This window comes from Ursus maritimus, unplaced genomic scaffold (genome assembly GCF_017311325.1).
Source record: "Ursus maritimus isolate PB19 unplaced genomic scaffold, ASM1731132v1 scaffold_28, whole genome shotgun sequence".
Lineage (NCBI taxonomy): Eukaryota > Metazoa > Chordata > Mammalia > Carnivora > Ursidae > Ursus > Ursus maritimus.
The window spans coordinates 15162836-15184066 of NW_024425341.1; the positions used below are offsets into that span (position 1 = coordinate 15162836).

Below are 21231 nucleotides of genomic sequence, written 5' to 3' on the forward strand. Positions count from 1 at the left end.
CGAGAGGTCCCTGGGAGTGCCGGAATTTCAGGCGCTTCCCACCGGGCTGTGTGCACCGGCAGAGGCGAGCCTGCCCCCTGCAGGAACCGAGTGGTACTGCTGGGCAGTGTCACGGGAGGGAAGGCAGGGCTTGCCCAGTTGTAACTGGAGGCCGTCCTGCCTTTGCATCAGGTTCCACAGTCTGTCTTCAAACTGGGTACACACACCTGTGCTCGCGGGAAGACTTAGGAGGTGCACCCCAGCTAGCCGGCTCCACGGCATCGACTTCGATGTACCCTCCTTCCTAAGGCTGCCTGCTGTGCCTTGGAAGGCCCCTTGGCCCAGGCGGGAAGCCATCCCTCCCTTGCCATTTCCCCCTCCTAAATGCCCTTTTGCCAGCTTTACAAAAGACAAACACACGCTTTATCGCATCCTCAGTCTTACTATGATGTGTTATTCCAGGGCGCATGAGAGAGTACCTAATTTGAAACATTACTGCAGGGGTACATGTGCAGAGATGTTCGAAGACTGCTGATCAGGTTAATCTTCCCGGAACAGTCTAAACCGCTGCGCTCCCAGGGAAGTGTAACGGAAGTCACATGTGTGGACGACATTTGTAATTTTACATTTTCTAGGGGCTGCATCAAAAAAAGTGAAAGGAAATGGGTGAATTTTCATAATACATTTATTTAACTCGATATATCCCAAATACTATCATTTCAACATGTAGTCATTACAAAAACTATTAGATATTTTTTATTCTTTTTTTCATACTAAGTCTTTGACATTTGGGATCCACTTAGCACTCACAGCATTGTCTCTGTTCACACTCGCTCCATTTCAGACATTCAGCAGTCACATGTGGTTAGCGGCTACTATGCTGGACGGCACAGTTTTGAGTGATACAGTGTGTAAGCTTTAAGCTGATAGCAGGTGGGAGGCAAGGAGCATTTAGAGTGGTTCGTGTTTGAATTACAAAAAAATCATATAACTGAGATCGATAGACATTGCTTAAGAGCACGGACTTTGGAGTCAGACTGAATCCCAGCCTCACTGCTTATCAGCTGGTGACCTTGGACAAGTTATTTAACCTCTCTTTGCATTGGTTTCCACTTTTATAAAATAAGGATAATAATAGTACCTTCTTTGTATGATTGCTATGAGGATTAAAAAAACTATTGTGTAGAAAGCGCTTGGAGGGGCATCCTGGTGGCTCAGTCGGTTAAGCATCTGCCTTCAGCTCAGGTCATGATCCCGGGGTCCTGGGCTGGAGGCCCACATTTGGCTCCCTGCTCAGCAGGGTGTCTGCTTCTCCCTCTGCCTGCCGCTCCCCCTGCTTGGGCTCTCTCTCTGCCAAATAAATAAACAATATATATGTTTCTTAAAAAAAAAAAAAAAGAAAGAAAGCACCTGGAGGAATGGCTGGCACCTGCAAGTACTATTTAAGTTTTGCTATTATTATTTCTAGTAGTAGTACCATTTCTAGTTAAACCCACCAGGGTAGCCATGATGTGGTGGCAGAAACTCTAGGCTTCTTTGTCAGAAGACTTGGGCTCTCCTGCCATTGGTCACTTTGTGTTCTCATCTTTCTAAGCCTCAGCTTTGAAGTCGGTGTGAATGAGTCTGTGTCTCCTACCTGTCAGGACGCCGCGCTGCATGAACATATAACAAAGCAGAGCTCATAGCTACCATTTCTGCATCTTCTATCTCCCAGCGTAATGTCTATGTATTACCTCATTTCACCCTTCAATGAACGCTTTGAGGAAGGGGTCGCATCCGCATGGCACACTTGAGGAAATCAAGGCTTGGTAACAAGCCCCAGGTTGCATGGTTGGGGGCACAGAGCTGGAATCTGGATGCTAGAAGATACGGACTCTGAAGCCCATGGCCTTGAGCAGTACCACGTGCTGTTACCCCTGCACACATCATGACTGTTACTAAGATGTACAGGTTAGTTCACATAAAGCTAAAATCTAAGTGAAACATGGAGGCCTTCCCATTTCCCCAAGATGTCAGATTAAATACGAAACACCCTCTGGTAAGAACACCTAGAAATGCCAGATAAATGTAGCAAACATTTCCTTAAATGAATAACTGAACGTGTAAGCAAGGCGAGGAATAAGCCATCAGGTCATGGAGACCACGGGGAGACACCACCGCACGTCCACTAAGGAGGCGGGAGTCAAAAAGCCAAGTGATAGCAAGTGTTGGTGCAGACGTCAGAACACTCGCGCGCTGCTCGGGGGCTGGGACCTGGTGCGGCTGCTGGGAAGACCGCGCCTCTGGCAGCTTCTCAAGTGGTTAAACCGTGTGACCCAGCGAGGCCACTCCTAGGTATGTCCCCACGAGAAATGAAACATGCTTCCACATAAAACTTGCACACGAGTGTTCATAGCAGCATTATTCGTCAGAGACCAGAAGTAGAAAGAAGCCAAACGCCCATCAGGTGGTGAATGGATAGAAAATGGGGCGTGTGCATCCCACACGCTGCAACTTGTATGAACCTTGGGAACATCATATTAGGCGGAGGGAGCCACTCACAATGAACCACATGTTGTATGATTCAGTTTATATGAAGTATCTGGCATAGACAGATCTATAGAGAAAGAAAGAAGATTAGTGGTTGCCTAGGGCCGGTGGGAGGGAAAATGGGGGTGAGTGCCAGTGGGTTTCTTTTAGGGGTGATGAAATTCTGAAATTGAATATGGTGATGGATACACAACCGTGAATATACTAAAAACCATCATATACTTTGAATGAATCGTACTGTAAGTAAATTCACCACAAAACTTAGAAAAGGCGCCAGAAGGGAAGGGTTGGGGGAGGGGAAAAGAGAGGAGGGCATTGCCTTTAGGGAAGGCTGAGGGCTTCAGATATTGTTTAAATTTAGCTTTTATTTTTCAAAAAATGTTGCCATTGTAGAGGGTTTTTTAAAAAATCAAATAGTTCTACGTTTTTAACAAAAACAAGAGCGAAACCTCAGTCCTCTTCCCCAGCTATGCCCACTTCCATTCCTGCTCCTCAGGTAACCGCTTCTCCGGTAACCTTAGGCCTTGGCCTCCATGTTTCTAGCGTCACCAGAGTTCACTGCTGTTGCTTGATTTTTCCACTTTGTGTAGGGTCTGCCGGTGTCCCTCTGTGGAGAAGGAATGATGGCTTTCGTACACTCTCTACCCTTCACATCCCTCATCTGCCTCAGGGAGTTAAATCACAATATCGATTTGCTCCTTATTCAGTATGTACATTATTATTTGTAAGTATGCTTTTCAGCTGAGGCTTTTTATAGAAGTCCTCTGGTTGTATTTCCTTTCTGGAACAACTTCCCTGACATTGGGAAAGTAGGGAGTCCGCACTGCTCTTCAGAGGTAAACGCGGCTGCTTCCCTTGGCCTCCCAGGTTTCCTGCAGCTGTCTGTGCTGAATGTTAACCTGGCCCCGGAGAGGGCAACGTGGGACTCCCGGCTGGGAATCAGCTAAGACGACCGGCCAGCCCCACTGCAGTGGTTAACAGGATTTTTCCCCCCAAGCTGCCAGAAGTGTAAACTCAAACACCTCAGGAAAGTGATCCATGTTACGTTTTGTTGGAGCCTTCCATTGTCCTCCAATTCAGCCACATTAAACTTCACTTCAGATTACTGTTCTGCTAGATCGGGTTCTTGGGGTGTTGATCCTGCATCTTCTTTTCTCTGTCTCTTTGCTCTTACTTGAGAACACCGTGCCTTGGTGTGTTGTCGTTTTTTATTCTCTGCAGTGAAGTTTTTCTGTGGGATTCCACACAATTCTAGAAGTGTCGCTCCTGAGCAGTTTTTGGCTTGCTTCTGCCGGGTAGTCCAAGACTCCAAAAATTACCAAAATGGTAATTTCTCAAGTAGGGGATCCTGCACATAAGGAAAAGATACTTGTGGATCCCAAACACGTATGAGACTAGACCTAGGGTTTCAACATCCTCAGGATAAATTTTTAAAATTTTTTTTTATTTTCTCAGGATAAATTTTTATTTTCCTCACGTGGAGTCCAGGCATTCTGGTCATCACCCTGAGGCCACAAGTGGATTTTTTTTTTTTTTTAATGGCTCCGTTTGATACAGGGAATCTCTGTTCCATCTCCTGCCTCACACAGGCCCAAAGTTTGATCGTGCCTGTTCCAGTTATACTTGGTGTACTGGTGTGTGTACTCACCCACTTCCCCCTGCCCCCTGCTAAATGATAAGGGGAGTGGTAAAAAAAAAAAAACAAACAAACAAACCCACAAGAGACAGAAGGAGAATGGGAGAGGAGGTGGCAACAACAAAAATTTCAATGCTGGAAAATGGATGGATGAGTAATAACAAGTTAATTGACTAGACAAATGCTGAAATTTCTGGTGGGAATGTGAGAAACACAGAAGCAAGTCAGTCCCACAGACCCTCAGGAAGCTCCAGAATGAAGCATCAGTTTCCTCTGAATCAGGAGGACTGGTTGAATGTTTGTCCTTGGATACCCGGCCTCCTCCCTCACCTGTGCTGCCCAGTGAAGGCTCTTCCCTCGCCTTCACAAGGGAAGATGAGTGATGAACTCTCTGGAAAGGCTGACAAGAGAGACTCTGGACTCATAGACAGCAGGCATAGCTGGAAGAGGGGGCAGGAAATACCAGGCCAAAAAAGGAGGCGTTAAGTAAAGGAGCATGGAAGCAGACTACCTGTGCTTCGCCTCCCAGCTTTGCTCTGAGCACACTGACATCCAGTCTTACTGAGTCACTCAGGTGTTTGAAAGGCCCTCCCTGGGGCCTGCAGCCATTCCGCGAGAAAGGACTTGCTGATCCTGGAGTTTGGGGGTTCAGACCAGGCACATCTCACACAGCAAAGCCCCACAGTTAAGAGACTTGCTCGTGCACCCCACACTTCCAGACACCTTTCAGTGTCCATGCTTACCTATTAATGGACAGAGATCACCGCACACTCGAGGAAAGCCCACCGTGGAAGATGGAGATAACACGCACGCACATACACACGCAAGCAAGGAAGTGAGCATAATGAATCTAGAAAAAACCGATTCATCCAGAGAGTAGAAGAAATAAAAACTACTGGCATTCATCACCTTAGAGAAATAACAATGGCCAAACTGAAAGCTTTGGCGCTACCAGGCGTTGGCCAGGATGTGGGAGAAAGGACTTCTCCCACCCTGCTGCCGAGGACGCAGACTGGGCCAGCTCCTGTGGAGGGCACTTGGGCGATTCGTGGTTAGGAGTCTCTGACCCAGCCCATTTCACTTATGGAAATGCGTGGACAGGGAGATTTTCCACAGGAGACTGTAGACAGATGTCTTTTGAGGCACGGTTTGTAAACATTGGAAAAGAAGAACCAACTACGAACAACAGTAGATGAATGACTAATCATATACATTCATAGAGTGGAATATTATATGCTTGTCAAGTGAGTGAAATCTACTTATATAATAGGGATGTCTCAAAAATAAAACGAAGGATAAAACAAGTTGAAAAGGCTGTAAGTGTGAATGAGGATAATTAATAGTCATGAGGGCTAACATAAAACCACATATAAAATAACTCTCTGATGGGCCATTATCCCTTTACAGCCAAGGAAACTGAGGCACAAGTAAAGTGTCCACGATTACACAGCTAGGACGTAGTGAAGGGGCGTACACCTGCCCGGCAACGTTCACAGACTGCAGGTGGGAGAGCAGGATAACACAGGCACATGGAACTCTATTTGTAATGTTTTTTCTTTGACGGATCTGAAATAATGGTGGCCAGTCTGAGTGTCCGTTACATTATTTTAAAACCTTTTATATGTTCCAATGTTTCACAAGTTAGTACATTTTCACGACTAAGGAGACCCTAAGCTTGCGAACAGCCGCTGCTGAGTGCTGGGGGCCGCGGGGCTGACCCGCAGAGCCGTCCATTCTATGCATCAGTCTGTGTATTTTCCCGAGCTTCAGCAAAGCGCCTTCCCTGTACTGTTCCGCGTGTGCTTTATCACGGCTCCTGGCTGTGTGCTCCCCTGCGGGGGTGTGATGTGGGTGGGAGGGGATAGCACTGTAACCTCAGACAAAGGGACAGTGCTCGGGAGTCAGAGCCGGAGTCAGAGCCGGGCCAGAGAGAACTCCCTTTCTCAGCTGCTTATGAGGTCACTGGAGCTGTGCTTCCCGTTCCGCAAGGGTTTGGGATTTTGCCTGAACATATTTATAATACGGTTTTCTTAAGTAGGGCCTTGTGCTGGGAAATTTGGTGTTATGTCCTTCATCACTGCTGTCGTCTGTGACTCAGAATTTAACTGCATGTGTTTTAATGTGGCTCTTACGTTGCGGGAAATGAGAGTGAATCCTCTCACGTGGCATGTTTGAGGAAAGCACAGCCAATAAATATTGTAATTAACAGTTACTCTATTCCAAAGGTACAATACTCCCCCCCCCCAAGGTTTTACTTATTTGAGAGAGAGAGCGAGAGAGAGAAAGCTCAGGAGCACGAGCAGGGGAGGGAGATAACAGACTCCATACTAAGCACAGAGCTGGACCTGGGGGGCTCTGGGGGGCTCTGGGCTTGAGCTCACCCCCCTGAGATGACAGCCTGAGCTGAAACCAAGACCAAGAGTTGGACACTTAACCGGCTGCACTAACCAGGTGCCCTCAAGTGTGCAATACTTTTGAAGACTTAAAGTTGAATCTGGGAGGTTAGAGTTGGAAGGACACTTAGATATAATTTAATACACCTTCCCTATTTTAAACATGATGAAATCGAGGCTCAAAAAGCTGAAATGACTTGTGCAAGACTATACAGCTACTGACTGACAGCACTGGGAGTCGGAGAAAGGGCTCCCTAGTCCTGCATGTATCACTGCATCACAGAATACAAGAAAATAGACTTCAGCAAAGTATCTATGGAATATTATTTGTCATTAATTGATTTATAGGATTCCTCAACACTGCTTCACAGCTAAAAAGCCCATATACTTTGGAATGTGGTATTTCTGATAGTCAGAACACTAGCTCTAAAGCTTTTACATTAACAAAAAGTAAGCTCTAGAGCTGAGATTGCTTGTGATAATATGGAAGTGTTGACACACCTGCCTTAGTTGTGTAAATATAGATATTATGATTCTAGCTGACCTTTATCTTCAAAGGGAAAACCCCTAACTTGATGCTGGAGAAGACATTCAGGACAGGATCTCATTTTTAAGTTCACAGGCTTTACTCCCAGTGGGTGGGGGTTGTTGGCAAGGAGAGTTGGAGTATTTCCTTCAGAGAGGTTTAGGATAGTTCGGTTTTGTGTTTTCACAGTGGTCCTAAACTGAAGTGGTTGGGTGCTGCCGAATACTAACTGGGCAGGTGCCGGGGTTCGTTACAAGAACTTTTCTCTGTAGGAAAGTTCCATCTTTGCTGGAAGGGTAAATAGATCTTCTATGCTGGACCTTTACTGTGGTCAATGATTCTCATTAATATTGGGGTTTAAACTTTACAAATATAATACTTCTGAACAAAGGCAGCATCCCCTATGACCAGAGAAGGTAGAAGAGCCTTACTTGAAGTGGTTCAGTAGAATCAATTTTAGTAAGTACGGACATTTACCCTGACTTGACTTCTTCCAGCAAATACAGTGAAGGAATCATTAACAGACTACCTGCAAATATGAGCATATATAAAGGAAGAGATTGTCTTTATTTTGCTTTCATCACATGATTTACCTTGCAGTGTGTGAACTTAAATCTCCCTCCATGAGTGACTTTCTGTGGGGACTGGAGAACTCGGGCTGGTTAAGGCACATTAAGGCCATCATGGATGCAGGAATCTTCATTGCGAAGGTACGTGGTAAGGGCAGAGCAGCCTGCGAACTCTGACTTCAGAACGGAGATCCTGTTTCCTCCCCATTTGCTGAGGCTGCCATGCAGTAAGCCGTGGCTCACCGAGTGGGGAGCTGGCTTTGCAGACCACAATGTCTGGGCTCTCAACATGTGATTTTTGCTGAAGAGAGGACAGTGCTCTGTTGATAGTATGCCAGCACAGCAGGAAATGGTAAAACATTTTCAGAGTATTCTCTCTTCAGGTAGGCTTGGTCCAAAATGGAGGAAGGAATTTTCTAGAGGAGAGTACCTACATCCAAATGTGTGACACTTCAGTGACCAAGGCCGGTCTTCTATAATTGTATTTCTGTGGTGTTGGTTGTGATCTCTCCTCTCTCATTCATGACTTTATTTGGGTTCTTTCTCTCTTCTTTTTAATACATGTGGCTTTATCAGTATATTGATTCTTTCAGGAAAAAACAGCTCCTGTTTTCATTGATCTGTTCACTCAGTTGTGTAAATGCGTGCAGTTCACTAAGTTCTATCTTAGTGAACTGCAACTCCTTTGCCATGATGGTGTAAACGAGTCATGTTTCCAAACCTGGTTGGTAGGTTCCCTTCTGCCACGGGAACAGTCTTGCTGTGACTTTCATGTAAGCAGGTTTTGGGTGCATTGCCTATTTTGTTTCTCAATGTTTTTTTGTTGGTTCTGTTTTTATAAATCTTAGATTTACACCTAAAGACAACCATGTCTTTTCTGAGGATGTGGTATGTTCCCCTTTATTAGATAATTCATTGATTTGCCAAGTATTTATTTAGTGCCAGGCACTTTTATAGGTGCTGAGCACGCAATGCCAAATAAACCAGATCAAGTCTCTTCTCTTACAGAGCTTGCTTTCTGTTATGGGACACAGAAAATGAATAAATAGAATTTCTGGTAGTGGAAGTGCTATGTTGCAATCTCTACCATGTTTCCCAATTTGTGTTTCCTGCCAGGACACTCAGCTAAAAATTGTGTGTGTGTTTGCAGTAGCAGATACAAAATTCTTTTCTTTGAGACTTGCTGCTGTAATTTTTACCTTGTTTTCTCTTCCTTCCCCCATCCCTGGATCCATTACTTGACTACTATCCTTTTGTCTCTAATTTCATAGTTTTACTACATAAAATTTTTGTGTCTTTCCCTTTTTGGAAATGATTGAGACCAGGAGCAGCTGCAGAGTTTCAGTATCGGAAAGGTCTTAAGGTGGAAGCCAAAGGGGAGGGTTGAAGGGTTCTGGAGAGGTTTGCTCAGGAATCATGCTTTTATTGTAGCACATGGGCTTTGTTGCGGTGGTTTGGAGGGTGGCTCCTGGGTATAATGGGAAGGAAGAGTTTTGGTTGCCAGCACCAAACCACTCCTTGGCTCTACCCTAACTGGATGGGACATGAACACTAAATCAGCTGTTTTCAGTTACTTGCTTTTTTTCTTCCCTTTTCGTTCTGTAGGCATAAAACCAAATCTCGTTCTGATGAGACATTTTTCCTTTTTCCTTTCTCTTTGCTGATCCTGTATTTTTTAGGCAGTTTCAGAGGAAGGGGCAAGCGTGCTTGTTCACTGTTCCGATGGCTGGGACAGGACTGCGCAGGTGTGCTCAGTGGCCAGCCTCCTGCTGGATCCGCACTACCGGACCCTGAAGGGCTTTATGGTGAGTGTGGCTGCCGGGCTTCTCTCCCATGCAGGGCCTTGAACAGAATGGACCTCTCTTTGGCAACTATTGGCAACTTTTTTCCCTCTCTTTGTAATTTTTCTCTTAGTAGATCAGCAAGATTAAAGGGGAAAAGGTAGAAAATGGTCTTGGAGTAAAGAAGTGAATTTCTGGGATATTGGAAACAATTCAGATTGCTGCTGTTGAATGTGAATTTGGGGGCAAATATAAAATATATTTAATAGTCTGTAAAATAGTGAATTTTATATACATTATTTGCTCATAAATATTTCAAGTTTGAGGTAACATGTGAACATGTAGTAGAAAACACTTTTCAGAAAAAAATATTTGAAGAAAAAATTTTCTATCTTGTGCACGCAAAGTCCTTGAGAGGAAAAACATATTTACTAGTTTGATTTTTTAGGCAGTCCTGCACAACTCTGGCTGAGAGTATTGAAAAGTCATTGTTCTCTGCTTTGTTGAGATTATGAGCACATCCTTTCCTAGATTTGCACTTTTTAGGTGTGTGCATCACAGTGTGACGCGTTACTTCCACCTGCAGAGTAGTTGTGTAGTTGCTGGGATGGTGCGGCTTTGGCCAAGCTGAAGCCCTGTCTTAACATGCCAGCAGGGGCCTCCTAGTGACTGGAAGGTTACCTGGTTCTGGCCTCTGGCCCCATGATTGGGCAGAAAGTGCTTCGGGGGCCCGACTCCCTGCTAGGGAGGGATAGGTGCTGACAGCGGATCCCGGACAGGATGTCTCCACTGCTAGATCTCCATCCAGTAAGATCAGCTGACACTCTGGGGACCAGAGAGAAGAGGCAGAGGCAGGTTTCCTTCACGGGCTTTTTCTTTCTTTTTTTTGAAAGTGTCAGAGAACTTCCAATTCCCTGTGATAGCACGGAGACGTCGGAGTGATACTCCAGCTTCAGACCCCTCCCCTGGACTGAGGTTAGGAAGGCTGGATTCCTTCATTTCCGTTTGGAGAGTGGAGGGTTTCTGGCTCACACACTCCTTCACGCCATCCTCTACCACCACTGAATCTTTTTGATTCGCCTCATTAAATTTACGTGTTGTCAAGGGCAAACTTCAACCACTCCATATTTCTTTAAGGGAAATCTCTGGCCATTTTAAAGCATTGGTGATAGTGATGGGATTGATCTCTATTATTTGATTCTATTTAAAATCTAGATAATTTGAGATTATAAACTCGTTACCCCAACCAATTCCAAAGCAGGGCTGAAACTCCTCAATTATGTCCCCAACACCTATCATTTTAGGATTTTTCTAATGTGTAATAAAGATCACAGGAAAATATTCCCAATGGTTCTTGTAAGGAGGTTAGTATTTGATATACTGGGATCTGTTGTTTAAGAGATGGGCTTTGGTGTAGAAAGAGCTAGGTTATGAGGTGGCATCAACCACATCTTAGCAGCATGAGAAGTATTTAACCTCTGTTTCAGTTTCTCCTTCTGAAAAATGAGTGATCATACTTGTCTCACAGTGAAATGAGATTATTATGAAGCAGTATGAACAGTGTTTCCTAGAAAGCACGCAGCGGGTGCTGCTGTTCCCTTTTCGTATATCCGTTCCCATTTATTCTTCCTGTGATGACCTTCAGCTCTGCCCTTCTGCTCTGCCTCTGCGTTGTGGACAAGGACTGGGCATTCGCTGTAGCACCTGAGGACCGTGACTTCTCCAAGATCCTTTGAATCCTTCAACGTTGTTGGCTGGGGTCTCTTATTTTTCCTTGTTTGCTTCTCTCCATAATATTTATATTCTTTTTCTGTGTAGGTATTAATTGAAAAGGACTGGATTTCCTTTGGTCATAAGTTTAATCACAGGTAAAAAAAAAACAAACTTAAAAATCTGTTGTTTTGAACGTATAGGATAAAAAAAATCTGTTTCTCAAGTTTTCAATTGAGTGGGGAAAAATAGCCTTATTTTCTTTGTGTATCTTATTCAAAAAGCTGAAGCTGTATACATTGTGTCACAGATAAATGAAGTTCTACTATCTCGTGGCAGTTAGCATCTCTGAGGTAGAGGATATGGACAGAAAGGACATGGAAATGGACAGACAAGCTATATAACTGTTTTATGAGGAAGCCTTTTTAAAAAACTACCAAGTTGAGTAGAACTGAAACTTTTGAGACGTTTCCAGTTTCTAATGTTTTCACTGTTGGAAAAACTCCTAAAGTGATCTTTGCTCACTTCTGTCCCTGAAGTTGGTTATCCACTGCTGAGCAGACGAGGTTCTGTACTGTTATTTTGAACCTGATGGCACCCAAATCACCCTTTTGGATTCTAAAATTCACATAATGGTGTAAGAGACTAGGCATTCTTCATTTAAAAACCCATACAAGGGGCACCTGGGTTGCTCAGTCAGTTGAGCATCTGATTCTTGACCTTGGCTTGGGTCTTGACCCCAGGGTGGTGAGTTCAAGCCCTATGTTGGGCTTCATGCTGGGTGTGGCACCTACTTAAAAAATTAATACAAATGTGACAGAGAAGATTCTGATGTACTCTTGAGAAACAAAGATGGGAGATACAAAGGTATGTGGGAGTCTGGGAATATGAGAATTGTCACATGGGAAATAAATTACGTGACAAGTTTTAACATTGCTCTAGAAATATCCTGAGAAACTTGGGAAACCACAATTTTTTTCAAGTTGTCTTTCTTCCCTTCCAACATAACAGTGCAAAAGCAAAAAACTCTAACACTCCCACAAACTGTTAATTAAATAAAGTGGAAGATTTACTTCAAAAGTCCTGAAGTACTTTTGAAACTTGAATTAAAGAATGCTCTTTAAAAACAGTGGAAGATTTACTTGAAAAGTCCTGATGTACTTTTAAAACCTAAAGAATGCTGTTAAAAAAAAAAATGTTCTTTTGCCATGGAAAGTTCCCTTGAATTCTATCTCTTGCACTAATGCTTTCTTTTGTAACTGTATGTCCCTTCTCTAGCCCGACCTTCAGTACAAAGTTTCTCTTGAAAGTGGGATTTAAGAGGTTAATTTTTTCAACTTCTGCACCCCAGGTCTATAAGGCTTATCTAGAAACTAAGGTTTCTTTGGTGATCGTTTCTGCATTTATAGCTTTGTAAACAAAAAACCCCAACTTGCTGTAAAGTCTCTAACATTTTGTTGTATAGATATGGCAATCTAGATGGTGACCCAAAAGAAATCTCTCCAGTTATTGATCAGTTCATTGAGTGTGTCTGGCAGTTAATGGAACAATTTCCCTGTGCCTTCGAGTTCAATGAGAGATTTTTGATTCACATTCAGCATCACATTTATTCCTGCCAGTTTGGAAACTTCTTATGCAATAGCCAGAAAGAGCGACAAGAACTCAAGTAAGTGTTTTGCTGTTTAATTTTTATCTAAGGATTTTGTGACTGAGAATTTCAGATGGCATTTTAAAATTCTGGAGACTATTTTAGCCACATGTCTATACTGACAGATTAAAGTTATTTTCTTTTTCCTGTCATCACTTCACAAATGGTTTAATGTCAGCAACTGACAAAGGTAGCCACAAGCTCATTTGCCCCAATGATAGCCACAGACAAGGTGGGAGACTTGATGCACTCGTATTGAAAGGAAACCTCCTGGAGTCAGAGAAAATGAGTTTTGCATTTAAAAGGAAAAAGCTAGACATCTTCAGTGGATATACTCTCCTAATAAGAACTGCAAATTTAACTGGGAAAGCAAATTTGAAACTCAAGTCATTCTTTTATTCAGATTAAAACCGTATTATTTTTATCCAGGAGGAAAGTCAATGATATGTAGAATTTAAAATAAATTGCAAAGTCAAAAACTTAACAGCAAAGTGCTTTATGAACTGCAATGAGAGAATGGTTTTGAAATTTTCATAAAATGATTTTAACTGTGGTGTATATAACCATATCAGATTTAATTTTGGAAATATCAGTTCAAGTAAAATGGACTTTACTGTTTTTATAACAGTCTGAACAGAAAGAAAATGGCTTTTTCTGGTGGATACTAGTTTGTTTTCTCTCAGGAACTTCAAGAGTGATTCCTGGTAAATGGTAAATGATGAAAAAAGTAGCAGAGTGCTTCCTTCAAGCTCACCTGTTTTCCTAGAGTTTTGTGGTTTGCTGTAATGGACCAGTCACTTTAATGGTGTCTGCTTGCCTTTGGATCCTGGCTATTCCACTCACTATGTGTCTTTGTGACTATGTGACTTTGAGAAACTGCTCTATCTCTCAGCCTCGGTTTCCTCATCTGTACAATGGACAGATCTCGGAGTTCAGTGAGGACTGGATGAGAGAAAACAGGTGAAGCATTTAAATAGTACCTGGCAAATAATAAAATCTCCATGACTACTTGGGGAAAAATTTCCCCCAAATTACATAGAAGTTTCATTTTACATTCAGAGGAATTAAACATCTTGTCCAGGCCAGTACAGATAGCAGAGAAGCTGAGACTATTACAGTGCCCTTCTGCTATATCATGAAGACACACACACAGACTGTAAATTTCCCTGCTACAGAAAAGGGACACTGGATATTCACCTAACAATTATTTGTCCCTTTCCAGTTTTAATATTACATATCTACAATTTCTAAGAGCCAAGATAGGTCATTTGCAGGCTTCTTTTCTTTATAACAGAATTCAAGAAAGAACATACTCTTTATGGGCTCACCTGTGGAAGAATCGGGCCGACTATATGAATCCTCTATTTAGAGCTGATCACAGTCAGACCCGGGGAACCCTTCGTCTCCCCACAACGCCGTGCAACTTCATGTACAAGTATGTAAACCTCTAGGACCTTACTGAGTATGCTTATGAACTTAGATTCTGCCACTGTTTAGTATTTGGAGGCCAAAGCATATGGAACACTGAGCCTCAGAGCCTTTTTTGGACACAAAATACACTAAAGGAGGATGCTTAAATATCTGATCTGGTATTTTTGCCAGTGTCCCCCTCCGTCTCCTTTCCCCTACATATGGAATTCTCTTTAGAAGTCGGTGTTTTGTAATAATGACACTAAAAATGGAAGTTCCAATATTATTTAAAGGCAAAAAGAGGGAGGGAGGGAGGAAGGAAGGACGGACGGACCAAACAAACCAAGTGTCTTGTAAGTTAAACGTGGAATCACGAGTTTAGATAGTGATCATGACTTAGCTTACCTTCTTTCTCTGCTGAAACTCGGCCTAGTGCAACTACTTCTCTGTGGAGATAAATTATTTGAAGACTGTATATGTTGGGATGGGGAGAGCAGGGTGGCATCCTACAGATTCTGTTAGAGCTCTACATTGTATTTTATCCTTTGGCTCCTCTATGTGGAAGTTGTATGATACGGAAGGATGTCTCAGAGGTCAGCAAAAAGACAAACTTATGCAGAAAAAACTGAGAAACCACATTCTTTCTCCCTATGCACCCCCAAAAACATACTTAGTGCTTAGTGGCTTCCTCTATAGTTTTTTTTCTCCTCCTCAATTTGCTTTTGTTCTTAATTATTTCATTCTAATTATTTCCCCAGAATTTTAAAGAATATTAATTGTCACACTGGGAAAAAAAGCCATAAAACAGCAGTTTTGAGAGCTGCTGAGATACAGTGCAATTAACTGTATTGCTCCTAATTTGTTAGTAACAGCCAGTCAACAAATGTTATGGAGTCAAGTACTATTTTAGGCACTATGGATAAAACAGTGAATGACTTATTAAACCCTGCCCTCAAAGTACTTTTCTAAGGAAAGCATGGATCTACAAACATCCCTGTGATAATACTATTTATTCTTTGCAATCCAGTATGCTTTATGGGGCAGGATTAAAAAAAGGAAGATTTATTGCAAATGGAAATGTCAATTTTTGGTGGTTAAGAAAAAAAAAAAGCCAAAACCCTCAAATCTACAACTCTGAAAGATTCTAAATGTTAATATAATCACTAATCTTCCAAGATTAGTTCAAAACTAAGAGCCATTTTCTTAAAAAAGAATATGGTAACATGTGCTACTTCAGTCTACTTTAGCAAGATACAGGCCTTCTTACCCGGGACCACACGTACAAGTAGACTCACCATGAAAGAAATTTACTGACCTAAGAAAAAGACAGCAGCAACATGAAATCATGACCGTAAGTAAGTGTCGTCTTTGAGCCCGGAATTCGTGATCATTAGGACTTTGGGACTCTGGCATGACAGATACCTTCGAAGACTTGAGGGAGTGACTTGACAGACTGTGATACGATGGCATCCTAAAGCTCTGCCATGTTTTGCAGGTTTTGGAATGGGATGTACAACCGCTTCGAAAAGGGGCTGCAGCCCCGACAGTCCGTTACGGATTACCTCATGGCAGTGAAGGAGGAGACGCAGCAGCTGGAGGAGGAACTGGAGGCCCTGGAAGAAGTAAGATACGCTCATTCTCGTTCATCTACTTTCTGTGCTTATTTCTTGACAACCACTGTTCCGTGAACGCCTCTCATGACTCAGGATACATGAAACGCAGCAACATAGCCCTTTCATATATTTAGCTAAGTGGACAACCTGAACCAGAACCTCACCGAGCGAGCCCCCAGAGAACCGAAGCCCCAGCCTAGGCACTTAGTCCATCTAGACGTCTGGTGTGGGGCTCACTCACAGGCTTTGCTGAACTAGTCGGTTGTTCCTACAATAGGTCAGGTTTTATTTATTTCTCTTATTTGAGAGAACGAAAATGAATTCTTTCTGGAGAATACATAAAAAAATAGGATTCAGAGCGAAAGAACAAGATCAGATATATACATGTGTGGTAAAAATTTGTCTACTTTTAAGAATAATATTACATTAGCCTTTGGATGGTAATAGCTGAGACCAACTTAGCAACAGCCTAATTTTTGGCTTTTATAATTTCCCAGTAATTGGCCAGGAAGGTTATAATATACATATATTAGCTAATTATATAACTTTGTTTCCAGTGATACCACTGGTTGGTTGCTCACTAAAACCACCTGGATTCTTTGCTTTATTCTGCTTCACTCATCTGAAAACTCCATGGCGTCATGATGTCATACACTTGCTCAGGAACTGGCAACCAATTCCTGTGCTCTGGACCTGAATTCTGAATTGAGACTAATTATTAAAATGAGATGAAAGATGAAAAGCCTTTTCTCCCCACTCCTGAGATCATATGTAGTGTAGATTGGTCATGTCTAAATGGAAGTTGGCAAAATAGCACCTTTCAAAACAGAAGTACCATGGAAGAGCTTAGGTCTAGGGTCGCACGCTCAAGTCCATACAGGGCCAGATGGATTAAACAAATTCCGTCACTAGGAAACTGTTGGGTTTGCGAACTTTTGAGATCAAGCATAAATCTTAATCTATTATAAATCTGCCAGGGTTAAACAGACCATCTTTGGACCTACATGGAGAGCTCTACCTAAAGTTTACAGAACTGGAGAAACAGATTTTGTGCATCAGAATCACCTCACAAAAAATCCTACTGCTAGGGCTCTAAGCCCAGACATTCTGCTGGAGAATCTTTCGAGCTCCGCAATGATTGTGAGCTGGCACCAGGGCTGAGAGACCTTGAATTAAATAACACACATAGAGAACTGAAATGAGGCACTGGTTAGGTTTTTAGGATTCTGGAGCTCTGGTAAATACCTCTATGATTTAAAAAAAAAAAAAAAAAAAGACCTCTATGATTTTTGCCATTTTTAAGTCCACTCATGATATCAGTAGGCCAGTTTTATTTCCGCTTCCTAAAGATACCCAAGCTTTACAAAAAGCTTAGGACTCTCCTGGTCTATTCCAAAATTCTTTTTGTTAAAAAACTAAAAATGAAAAAGAAATTACTTAGAAAAACCATAATTAAAAGACATTGGCTCTTTTTTCCTTTATAACAAAGTCAAAACCCCTTAGTGGCATTTAAGATTTTCCCACAATTCAGTAATCAATCCTTTCAGCTTTATTTTCTACTATTGCCCTTGCTCAAAATTTTTTTTAAAAATTTTATTTAATTAACATACAATGCATTATTTGTTTCAGGGGTACAGGTCTGTGATTCTGGGTCTTATATTAATACCCAGGGCTCATTATAACACATACCCTCCCCACTGTCCATCACCCACTTACTCCAACCCCCCACCCCTTCCCCTTCAGCAACCCTCAGTTTGTTTCCTAAGATTAAAAGTCTTTTACAGTTTGTCTCCCTCTCTGGTTTCGTCTTACTTTGTTTTTTTCTCTCTTCTTCCCCTATGATCCTCTGCCTTGTTTCTTAAACTCCGCATATCAGTGAGGTCATATGATAATTGTCTTTCTCTGATTGACTTATTTTGCTTAGCATAATACCCTCTCTTCCATCCACATCGTTGCCCTTGCTCAAATTTAACTGTTGCCTGCTTATTGTACACAATGACCTCTTCCTACTTTTGTGTTTTTCTTCTTACTGTCCCTCCTGCCATAAATGCTCTAGCATCACCAGCACATCCCAGTTTAATTCCTTCACAGTCCTGTTAAAATGCTCCTTCATTCCTGAAGCTTATTCACATCTCTTCCTTCTACCATCCCACCCACCCTCCCAAATTTTTAACCTCTTCCAAATTCTTACATTATCTGAACTCTGCTTCCATAAGTTCCTTATGTCTGGATGTGTATTTGCCTCCGTTACTCACATTGCCCAGTACAATGCTCTTTGCACATAACAACTTAAGGTGAATGCTTTTGAAATGAGTATGTAATACTTGATCTTTTAACAGCTCCCTTGCTGATGCCAAAGGATGCAGTCTGGTAAAATGTATTTTGAACAACCCAAACGTCCATCATCTGATGAAGAGATAAACAAAATGTGGCTATTCATGCAATATAGTATTATTTAGTCATAATAAGGAACGAAGTATTGATACATGTTACATTGTGGATGAACCCCGAGAACATAAACTAAGGGAAAGAAGCCAGACATAAAAGGACACAAGTCGTATGATTCCATTTATAGGAGATGTCCACACTAGGCAAATCCATAGAGATAGAAAGTAGCTTAGTGGTTGCCAGGCCTGTGGGAAGGGGGAATGGGGAGTAAATACTAATGGATATAGGGTTTTCTTTGGGGATGATGAAAATATTTTGGAATTAGGTAGTAGTGAATTATTGTATAACCTTGTGAATACACTAAAACCAATTAATTATATAGTTTAGAAGGGGGAGTTTTATGGTAAGTGACTTATATCTTAATTTATAAACTTGGATAATAAACACCTCATTCCTGATTTAAAAAAAATGTATTCTGAGTTCACAGGATGAAAATCATTATGTAAAACCTTACAGGTATAGAAAGAAGGATGACTCCTGATTGCCAAGTGCTTTACATAGGTTTTTTTTTTCATTTTACAGAAAATCTATATACTAAGGCAGGTATTACCCTCCTTAATTAGAGATGAAGAAACCAAGTCTTGGAGAATCTGATTATTTTGTCCAGGGTCATAAAATCTAGCTTTGAACCCATGTCCATTTAAATTCCATGTTCTTAACATTATTCCCAGCTGGAAAGTAATATATGCTAAATTATTTATGATTTTTCCCTGATTTTTTTTTTTTTTTTCTTTAGAGGCTGGAAAAAATTCAAAAAGTCCAGCTAAATCACACTAAAGTGAAGAGTAAGCAAAGTGAACCCAGCAAACACTCAGGGTTTTCTACCTCAGACAACAGCACAGCCAACACTCCCCAGGATTACAGTGGAAATATGAAATCATTTCCATCCAGGAGTCCCTCACAAGGTGATGAAGATTCTGCTCTCATTCTAACCCAAGACAATCTGAAAAGCTCAGATCCAGACCTGTCGGCCAACAGCGATCAGGAGTCCGGGGTGGAGGACTTGAGCTGCCGGTCTCCCAGTGGTGGCGAGTGTGCGCCAAGTGAAGACAGTGCCAAGGACCGCGACTCTGACGAAGCTGTGTTTCTCACTGCCTGACGTTTCCCGGTGGAGATCCAAAACAAAGGACACACAAGAAACACTTTCCAAAAATAAGGGAGCAGTGCAATTTAAAATAAAAAATAATTCAGAAATGGTATATGTCATTGAGAATGATAAAATGTAGCAACGAAAAGGGAAAGAAAAGTTCAACTCTTAGTTTCTTTAGATGTTGAAGAACAGGAAGTAGCCATTTCTTTTATCAAACATATAAAAGAAAAATTCCCCATTTTAAAAGTTGTTCTAGACTCTGAAAGTTTTGTTCACTACGTAGTGCTGACCTATCACCTGAGCTATGAGTACAAATCTTGTCATAGCATGCATCTGCTCAAAAAGTGCCCTGACTCCTCCTCCCCTCACACCTGATAACCTCTGTCTTTCCCCGTATTTCACTTCCAGATATATATATTTTGTTTTCTAAAACATCTGACATTGCCTTCCATCCTGACTGTTACCAGTATTGACAGAGCACGCTGCGGAAACGTACCCCTTTCGCTTGGCAGATGGGTCTCTGTGCGGAGGAGTTTTGTTAATTGCTTGAGCTTATCTTTCAGGTTTAATGATCACTTTAACTTTTCCTTAAATAATATATTTTGAATTGTTATTATAATCTTGTTTCCTTTTTCTGGAATCTCATCATTTAAAAAATGCTCAAACTTATAATTCACTTTTTCTCTAACACAGGTCTAATACCTAATAAAATAGAAGCAACATTTGCTCTTTGGTTCTTAAAATATGAATTCAAATCATATTAAATATAACATTTTAAATTATAAATGTTATAAAATATAGCATTTTAAAATAACCTTTTATTACTATTCCAGAGACTACATTACCAAGTCAGTGTGGGGCAACCGCCAGCCTGATTCTTTTAGTATAACAAAGTTAGCAGTGTAACATTTCAATGAGGAAAAATACCAGTTAAAAACTAGAGAATTTGGTTGTCCTATTTAACAACAGAGTAAGTTTTATCACCTATCATTTTAGAAATTGTGTAACTGGTTAATATGATTTAACATTAGTAACCACTGACTGCTGGAAGTTCTGAAAAGAGTGTGATTATAAACTTTTGATCTGAAGAAACTTAGTTTGGACAGAGATAAATAACATTTCTAACTGCATGGTTTTAAATTATCAGTACATTCTAGAATGTAAAGGGCCCACTTTTACAATGTACATCAATATTTTTTTTCTTTTTTATTTATTTTAGAGCATGTGCGCATGAAGGGCGGGGGCAGAGAGAGAATCCCAAGTAGACTCCCTGCTGAACATGGAGCCTGACAAGGGGCCCAATATCACAACCCTGAGACTATGACCTGGCTGAAATCAAGAGTCAGATGCTCAACTGACTGAGCCACCCAGGCACCCCTACATCAATATTTTGAATAGGAAAAATCTAATAAGTTAATGTATTAAATTTTGCTGAAATGGGAATAAGGTAAGAGAGGGAAGAGGAGTAACATCACCAACATGGTGACAGAGGTTGTTTCTGACTTTGCTCCCCTTCCACCAACTCTTGTCCAGTTCATGGACAAGACACCACTGAGAAGACCCTAGAGCTCAGGAGTGAGGCTAAGGCCCCCCATGGCACAACAGAGACCAAGACAGACTGCATTAGAAGGGTTAAGAGGAACGGCTACATGCTGACCACATTGCCCCTCCCCCAGGCTGGCTCAGCACTACATGGAGATATCTCCCTTGAGGCTATGGTCCCTCTAGTGGGGAGAGCCCATGGGTGACATCCAGCCCCCCATCCACCCAATGTTGTGGGTTGCTTAGCTGGAGCCCCTACTCAGGTTTCACTCCACAAGGACTGCAGGGAAAGTGTTGGGCTCAACCACTAGGAGCCTGAGATGGAGAAGGGGAGAGGGGCTTCCAACAACCAACACT

General features: G+C 41.9%; 1 protein-coding gene across 1 annotated transcript in view; it reads left to right on the forward strand.

Annotated features, from left to right (window-relative positions):
* Positions 1-19432, forward strand: part of MTMR7 (myotubularin related protein 7) — a 54162-nt gene extending 34730 nt beyond the window's left edge. Inside the window, exons 5-11 of the mRNA XM_008710938.2 lie at positions 7664-7773; positions 9312-9437; positions 11232-11281; positions 12589-12789; positions 14066-14206; positions 15677-15803; positions 18979-19432. Of these exons, the coding sequence (XP_008709160.2) occupies positions 7664-7773; positions 9312-9437; positions 11232-11281; positions 12589-12789; positions 14066-14206; positions 15677-15803; positions 18979-19341 (1118 nt within the window). The 3' untranslated portion in view covers positions 19342-19432. The remainder of the gene's footprint in view (positions 1-7663; positions 7774-9311; positions 9438-11231; positions 11282-12588; positions 12790-14065; positions 14207-15676; positions 15804-18978) is intronic.
* The last annotated feature ends 1799 nt before the right edge of the window (positions 19433-21231 follow it).